Genomic DNA, 9,010 nt, shown 5'->3' on the forward strand with positions numbered 1-9,010 from the left:
CAATAAAGCATGCTTAAAACAGCAAGTTTACTAGCATAAGCCAAGTGGAGAGCACAGACTAGGTATGCTGTATTTCACTGAAGCGTTCCCTGCAGTAGGCCTCTGACAGCATGAACATGCCCCAAGTAATAATTTGAGGCTAAGAGTAGTAAATAAAATGTGTTAAACATAAATAGCATTTATGATATATTTCTTTACCATTTATACTCCAGTTTTAAAAGATGTAAATGCATTTACTAAAAAAACTTGGTAGATTTCAGTATATAGCCTCACAAAATAGTTATAGTTTTGTGCAACATATGAAGAATATAATGTAAAAAAGGAATGAGCAAGTATAAACAAATTTATTACTCACCACTTTGAGCTCTGGCACTGATCGACTTAGTGTCCATTCCTGACTATTTACAAAGGCATCTGTAAAACAAAATATTTAGTAAAATTACAATTAGATAAGCAAAGTTGTACTCTTTACTTATGCTATAGCTGCCAACAGAGCCCACAGGCCTCAAACAGAAATCATGCCAGAAGCCTTCTCCAAAGCTCAGGGAAAATTAACACTTGAGATGCCTATCCAGGAGCACGGACACTACTTTGACATGCTATAATCCCAGGGCATCGGAGCAGACTTGATTAACTGAGTCTCTTGGAGCATGGCAATTATCACACTCCAGCAGCTTCCCGCATCTTGTGCATCAGTGTCCCTGTGTTTCAAAATGGTAGCAGGGGCACTTTATCTAAAGCTCATCGAACAAGCTTTAGATAAAGCACCCCTGACACCATTTTGGAGCACAGGGATGCTGATACATGAGAAGCTTTGTGTGTTTTAATTAGAGCAGCTCCAAGAGCACGTGTATAAATGCTGTAAATTCTAACACTAGCAGCTCAGAAAACGTTTACTATATTGTATAAATTACTGGAAAGACATTGGAAAATTACTGTAATGACTTAGCACAGAAGACATGTCCATAGCTAGTAAAATGATGTGATCGAACAGGTATTATTGCTGCAGTTAAAATATGTACAATTCAATCTTTGCATGAAGATCTCCTGAATGTCAACAGCTACCATTAGTAACATTCATTTCCCATTCTACCCAACTACATAAATATACTAAAGTTTATTTCAAATCTCTCACAGGGAAACCTCTTGGGTAAACTAAATTTAAGTGACAGTTCTAGAACTGCTATTTAATATTCTAAAAGCAGATGTGTAAAAGTTTGAGACCCAAAGTGAAACTTAAAAGGTACTTGAATTTAACAGTGCCTCTGCAAAAATGCAGTACAGTCACTCCCTGATAAGGGCATTCTGGCATGCACTGGAAGTCTGAACTGAACTGAACTTTGAGGCTAAGTACAGACAGTTGAAAAATCCACGGCTAAATTGATTTAACCTTGGCAAGTTTCTGTCAACTGCTTAGGTTGAACCAATAAGAAAGTGAACTCATGTTCACTTTTCAAAAGTGAAAGGCAGCCAGACCCCTTCAGTGGCCCATATCAGGTGCCATGGAGCACTAGAACATGCCTCCCAGCCTGCTGGCCAGTGCACAGAGCCCGGAGATGTGCAATTTCCCCAGACACCCCCCTCTTTAGCCTCCAGTCAGCTGAGGAGTGGGTTTCGGGGAAATGCACCCATCAGACCCCCAGCTGGGGTCTCCCCAGAACAAGAGGGAAATTCCCATTGGGATGTTTCTCCACCTCTCCCTGTGCCCAGAGCTGGTTCCCCCCCACCCCCCAGCCATGCCCCCTCATCAGTCTGGGCCAGCTGAGGAGGGGGTTGAGGGGAACCCCCCTCCTCAGCCCCACTCCCTTCCACACCACAACCCCAGTCAGGGTCTCCTCCAGGCAGGGGGAAGGAGCGAGGGGGGAAGCCCCCATTTTGGTGTTTCTCCCTCTCTCCCTGTGCCCAGAGCTGGCCTCCCTAGTCACTACCCCTCAGTCTGGGGCCAGCTGAGGCAGGTGGAAAACCCTCCCCTCTGCCAGGCACTGGACCCCCAACTGGGGTCTCCTGGTGTCCCAGGAAGGGGGGAACTCCCACCCCAAAACCCAGAGCCAGGAGCTGGGTCAGTCACCTGGCCATGCACCTTGGCCAGGGGGGCAGCTAAGGAGGAAGTGGGGGAAGGGAATGGTCCCCCTGCCCAGCTTCAGCCCCCCAGCTGGGCTATGCCAGGTGTAGGGAGAAGGGGAGGAAGGGATGCCCTCAATGGGAGCTGTTTTCCCCTCCACTCCTTCCTCAGCTGGCCAAGCAGGGACATGACTGAGTGATAGGCCCAGCTCCTGGCTTGGGCAAGGGAGCAAAGCCCCTACTGCAAGGAGCTGGGCTGATCACCTGGCCACAACCCTGCTCGGCTGGCAGACCAGCTGGGGAGGGAATGGAAGGGGAATGCCCCCCCCTTGGGGCTCCCACCCCTTGTGATGGGCACAGCCTGGCTGGGAGTCCAAAACCGGGCGAGGGGGGTGCATTTTGCTGGTGATAGTGCCTCCTCAGCCGGCAGGCTGGCTGAGAAGGGACTGGGGAGAAAAAATGGCAACCTCCTCCACTGAAGCAGACAGCACAGCACAGGGCTACACAGCATCCTGGGATACTGGAGGACTGTGAGTTAAGTTGAATGAGGATGGGATCTGGAACAGAAGTTCCATAAACTAGTTTGACCTAAATCAGTTAAGTCTGATACTACATTCAAACTGGTTTATGTGTAACTTCTGTTCCTAGCCTGAGGGTATCTTACCTCCTCCTACCAACAAGTTAAAAGGCTTCATTTTATCAAAGCTAGGAGTTTCCAGAACAAAGGGCTAAAAATAGTTAATAAGGGGATATGATTCTTATTAACTGCAGATACAAAAGGACTGAACAATACTGATAATGACTCCTTCAAGCAGAGGGGAAACATTCTTTATCTGAGAAAAAAGTTACCCAGTATAGAAAGAAAGGAGAGGGACCTACAAAAATCTCACAGAAAGGACAAATGACAAGCAAGTGAGACATCTGATAGATTTCCCCACCCTGCTTCCAAAAGATTTGGTTCCAATAAACACTTGTCTATCTAGTTATTGGTCACCACTGCCATTGTTTCCAAATTGCAAGGTCTGGACCTACATCCAAAACGAAGGTAACAACAGCTGATAAAATGGGACTGTAGCCAGAATCCCCTATGAGAATTACATGATTCCTTGACAAGCTGGATGACACTAAAGGTTCCAAGATCTGAGAGGCATACACTGAAACAGGCCAGGAGGAAGATATTGTGGGAGGTATCACTATTTCAATCTAAACTTGAGACATCATTAAAAGTCTTACTAATGTATGCCAAAATGATCAGTTTCTACAGAGAAAAGTAAGGGTTTTTTTCTCATTTGGTTTGTTTTGGGGACTTTTACAGGAAAAACTATATATAGTTGAGAGAGATTTAAAATATGTTTTTTGTGCTCAGGAAAAAAAAGTTTGGTGAAATAAAAGGTAACTCCAAAATAGTTTTGCATTTTGCGTATTTCCTACCATCATGGTTACAATACTCCAATCCAGTTTCTCTACAGCCATTTACAAACTTTCTCAGACTGGTATCCCCGCTGACAACATTCCACTCCTATGATGAGAGGCTCATTTCCTTCACAGCCAACCTGAGAAAAATCAAATAGTACTTACTGCCTAATGCAACAAATACCAAATGTACCTCTCATACCAAGCTTTGGTAAAATCTTGACACTTTAGGTAAAGTTTGTTTACTACATTAAATCAATAATAAATTTTCAACCCAATGTAACTACATCCAATATTGAGATGCATACAATAGTTCTGAAGTTAACCCTTTAACTACAGCCAAAGTAGTAAGAGAGGAAAAAGCCTCCAGACACAGCCCAGTTGCAATGAGTTACACTGTTCAGTAATCTGTAAAGTTAACAAACCTCATTTAAGTCTTTTGAGGGAACAGCACCTGTTGGTCCCCTACAACATAGAGGAGTTTTATAGGCTCAGAGCTACAAATCTATTTTGGCAATCATACTAAACTAGGATTTAAGTCACTCCTAATCAAAGAAAATGAGGAAGAAGCTTCCAGCCAATAAAATAAACCGGTACACGAGAATTCTGGTGCATTTTAAAGCCCTGTTTTAGGAAAAGTTACTATTAGATTTAAGCCTGTGCAAGTAGGCAGCTATTTGATCTGGCTTCAGATCCAGCCGCTTCAGATGCCAGGGATCCGATACAGAGCTCCGGACCGGGCTCCCGCTCTCATCCAGCCGAAGCAGTTCCGAAGCTTCAGAGCTGCCTCGGAGCTCCGACCACATTAGCTAGCAACGGTGTATTGAGCTGGTTCCTGAAACCCCTGCAAGTTTCATCTAAATCAGACAAAAAACAAGAAAGTTATAGATATTTCACTGATTCCTCATTATACCCTATGGCCGGATCTCCAAAGCGGCTCTGAAGCTTTTCTGAAGTGCTTTGGAAGCTCCGAAATGCTTCAGAAAGCTTAACGAAGCCAATGCTTTGATCCGGACATGGTGCTTCAGATGCTTTGGCATCCGAAGCTTCTCCGGATCCAAAGCAGGGTCTGAAGCCTTGCACAGCCCTATTAGATTTATGTGTTATAACCTGAATATTAAATGAGCCTGCTCAACAAGTTTGATGCATAGAAGAGTCTGTCCTTACCCACGGGAACTTGAGATCTGGAGTTAATGCTATGTTTAGGCAAAGCAAGTCTCTTCAGTATTTTCATGTAGGTTACTATAATCATGCCATTTACATAAAAGGTTACAAGCTGCAATATTATTGTGCTTCACTGGTTTTTAATCTCCTTTACTTCTGAGTGTATGTGACCTTTTATAAAACATACATTAATTATGAGACAAGGTAAGCCAATGATTACTTAATATGTTATTAAGTAAACCAAGATGAACAGAAATCAGAGCCACATACAGACATTCAGTTTCTCCTAGGATAGTCACTGCTCTCCCAGTAGAAACCATGAGTGTAGAGATGTTCAGGGTTTTTCTCTCAGGCCAAAAATGGTAACTCCAAAAGAAAAAATAACCTGGGAACAACTAGTTTTATCACTCCTGGGAGAGTGAATGTCTGTATGACTAACCCTTTCAAGAGAAGCTACAGAAGTACTCCATCATTCCAGGGTGCATTACTCCCCACCCCCAGAAGACAGCATCTCTCTCAGATGGACTCTACTACCACAAGCGAACAGGGAACAATACATGCCCTTTTTACAGTCCCACATTTTTCTGCAGGGAGACAGGCTGACTCCGAGTAGTCTGGGTCAGCCAATCAGGGCTGCCTTGTGCACTGCTGCCATATGTCTCTGGGCAGACAGCAGAAACCTTCAAAGCATGCTACAAAATACCAACTTCAAATGCATTTAAATCTGTATGTGCTACAGCTTAGCAATTACAGATCCAATGACAGTGAAGGAGAGAAGAAATATCACTCCATTTTTTTTTCAAACTCCACTTCCAGATAGGTCAGTTACAACAAACAGCCCCTAAGTAGTTATAGCACTTCTAGTTCAGATATCCAAAGTTATATTTAAGAGATTAAAAATGTCCCCTGTTTGCACTTGCAAAATTATAAAACCTACCATTTTGCCTAGTTTCAAACATCTTTTCAGTCTACCTGGAGCTACTTTAGCAGTCATAATGAAGGAGACAAAAAGTAGACAGATAAACATAAAAACCTGCAATACTACTCTCTTCCATGTCAAACTAGAATTCCCAAGTAACCTCTCCTCTTCCACACCACGGTGCCCCAGATTTAAAATACTATATATACTTGAATGCAAGAAAACACTGAATGTAAGATGATTCCCCAATAATTAGATTTTATATATGGAAAATGTATACATTTGTTACAATTTTCCAGGAATAAAATCTAATTATTGGAGGTTTGTCTTGAATTTCTCAACCTCCCACTGCTATAGCAGGGAAAATAAATCGGGGGGAGAGGGGATTGGGGGGGGGGGGGTCAAGTAGCCCCTTTGCTCTCTGCCTTCCCCTCAACTTCTTCCCCCTGCAGCCCCTTCCCCCTCTCCTTACTGTTAGACCCTGTTCTCTTTGAGCACATGGAAGTGAGGAGTAAATCTCAAAACAGTGAACTTGAAATAATCATACCTGTTGTAATTTACATATAGTACCCATGCACTTAGTTCATCCAGAATTGATGCATTTTAACTTTTTTGAAACTGCTGCAAGTTTTAGCACAGGTACTCCATAAACACACTTTTAAGCAGCACTTTGACAATCACACGCAACAGGAGCGACCATTTGGTGATGTTTTCCAGATGTTTAAGGTGATGAAGAAACAGGAATCAATGACAATGGGAAAGAAAGGCGCAACTCCTCTGTGGGAGTGAAGAAGTTGTCAAAAAATATGTAGCATAGTGGCTTACATGACTTGGAAAAAAAGTTAACACTGAGGGCACTCAACGGGCACTACCATATATCTTATTCAGATCTTTGTGGTAGGTTCCCATCAGAACGTTTGCCAGTATGAACCATGTGTCTAATAGTCATGCTTAGGGTTGGCTGCATTTAATCAACTTCATAGTTGGTTTCCATTGCTGAGCACATGCTATTTTTGTCAGCAGTTTAATAATAGACAATGTATTTAACAAGGTTTCCTTGTATGCTGATTGGTGGGAAAACTTCATCATGGATTCAAGTAAATATGGTAATTTAAAAGTCATTACATCGATTAGTTTCTGCCACAGGGCTTCTTTAAAAATTAGGTTTCTAAATATTTATAAATTTGAACTAAATCCAAACAAAATACTGTGGCTTATGGCAAAGATAAAAAATAATCACAAATCAAAAACAGAAGAAAAATCTAATCCTCTAGTGAATCAGCCCCCTCTAAAAAGCTCTAACAAGTAGTAAGATCTATTGTAGAAGGCAGACTAGCAAACTCATAAGAGTGCCATTAAATGGAACCAAATAGATCCCCATTTTTAAGTCTGATACTAATGCAGGATTTCAAACAGCAAACCTTGCACATTTAATCTACTCTACAGTTGTATGTTCAATCCACTATATTAAAGCACTCACAAAGAAAACTATAAAAAAGCTAAAACTGAGCCTTGAATAAGGTAATAAGCCTAAGCCCTGAAGATCTCTACCTTTAATACTCGTATCAGAGGTCAGTTTACAGCTAACTGTAGATGGTTCCAATAAACCTGAAAGATCTCAGCTACTGATTCAGGATAAATATGTCCTGTTTTAGTTTCATATGGGAGATTAAGCTTAAGATCAACAGGCAGACTCAAGTAACTTCCACATTCAAGGTCTCATTTTCTACTCCTGTAATATTCAAGACGTGTTTCTGATACCTGTAAAAAGACTAGATTAATGCCTCCTCTTCCCCTAATCTTGTTGCAGTATTGTTGAATCCCCAGAAATATTCTTATTAACTAAGAAAACAACCATCTCAGAGAAAGCCCTTCTTCCTTAATATAAGGTACAAAACAACTCGGGGCTAGAATAATTTGCACAGAGTCCATTGTTTAGATCATCAGGCGTAACTAAAAATAAAACTAGATGTTATATATCCAAAAGTCTCCAAAGCATGAAACAGGGTGAACAAATCTCTCACAAACCCAAACCTGCCTGAGACACTTGAGTGTAAAGTGTGATGTTGTAGCTGTGATGGTCCAGAGATTATATAAGAGGCAAACATTTCTTAGGGCAGGGGTTCCCAACCTTTTTATGCTGAGGACTGGCAAACCACGGACCAGAAGTGACCATGGACCACGCGGACCAGCAGTGACCGGCATACTGCAAGCAAAAGGGTTGTCTGCCAGTCCACAGTATGTCAGTCACTTCCAGTCCACATTTTCCCAGTCCACAGTCACTTCCAGTACAGCAGCCAACCCTCCTGGGGACCAGCGGCCAACCTTTCACAGCCCAGCCTGGGGGTTGGGAACCCATCTTACAGTGATAACTTTTATTGGACCAATGCTATAGTTAGGATACGGTCAGACAAGCTCTCGAATGCAAGACCTTCTTCAGGTCTGACCCCAGAATCCTGACCCTGGTCCCACCCATTTTCTCCCCCATCTTGCCAAAAAATAAAAAAATAATATTATGGGCTTGGGAAAAAGAAATCTAAGATAATAGTCACTGGTATGATTACAAAATGAGCTACAGGTACAGAGAATGCATTAACTGAGAACCCAGTAGTGGAAATTGATTCTGCTCTTGAATACTACCATCAAAAAGAAACATACACAAGGAAATTGTTGTAAAATGATCAAATAATCTGCAACAGTAGTAAAATGTGACAGTAGCTCTATATCCAATTGTTGTCAAAGACTCAGATGTTTTCCTGGGCTTAGACACAGAAGAACTTGAAGAACCTCAACTATATTTAGAAGTTCCATTTCTGAAGAATCATGCAAAGAAGAACTGAAAGTCTGTGTTTCTGATGCTTCTACACTTAGGCTAAGTACAGACATGTGGAAGGTTAAATCAGGTTCAAAATGGCCACCCGATTTAAACTTGGCTCATACCCGGTACCAACCCTGCACTTATAGGCCTGGTCTCAGTGACTGCCAGTCAGTCTAAGCCTGTAACAGAACACAAGTTCTATGCACACAAACCAGTCTAAAAATTGCAGAACACAGTTTAAGATAAACCTGTAGTATCAAATTCATTCAATTTGTGTCAAATCGGTGCATGGATATTCTGTCCACTTACCCTGAGGAGCCCCAGCACCAGAGCTTCTCTTTTCACTCCCCACTTCCCCCGCACTGTTCTATTTTTTGGCCCCCCACCTCCCCTTTCTCCTCCGCCAGCCAGTGCTCTCAATGCCCATCCCACCAGCCGCTCCAGATGCAGCTGCTTTTATCAGCAAGTAAGTACTGGAGTACTGCGTCCAGTTCTGGGCCCTGCAATTCAAAAAGGATGTGGAGAAGCTTGAGAGGAGTCCAGAGAAGAGCCACACGCATGATCAGAGGTCAGGAAAACAGACCTTATGACGACAGGCTGAGAGCTATGAGGCTCTTTAGCCTAGAAAAGCGCAG

At 42.5% G+C, this 9,010-nt stretch overlaps 1 protein-coding gene across 5 annotated transcripts in view; it reads right to left on the minus strand.

Annotated features, from left to right (window-relative positions):
* AGAP1 (ArfGAP with GTPase domain, ankyrin repeat and PH domain 1) overlaps positions 1 to 9,010 on the minus strand; it is a 679,540-nt gene that overhangs the window by 494,843 nt on the left and 175,687 nt on the right. For all 5 annotated transcript variants that reach the window (XM_019523354.1, XM_019523357.1, XM_019523355.1 and 2 more), the window contains exon 2: positions 356 to 414. In XM_019523354.1, coding sequence (XP_019378899.1) covers positions 356 to 414 — 59 coding nt within the window. The remainder of the gene's footprint in view (positions 1 to 355; positions 415 to 9,010) is intronic.

The sequence above is a fragment of the Gavialis gangeticus genome, unplaced genomic scaffold (genome assembly GCF_001723915.1).
Source record: "Gavialis gangeticus isolate Ggan-Ray unplaced genomic scaffold, GavGan_comp1, whole genome shotgun sequence".
Lineage (NCBI taxonomy): Eukaryota > Metazoa > Chordata > Crocodylia > Gavialidae > Gavialis > Gavialis gangeticus.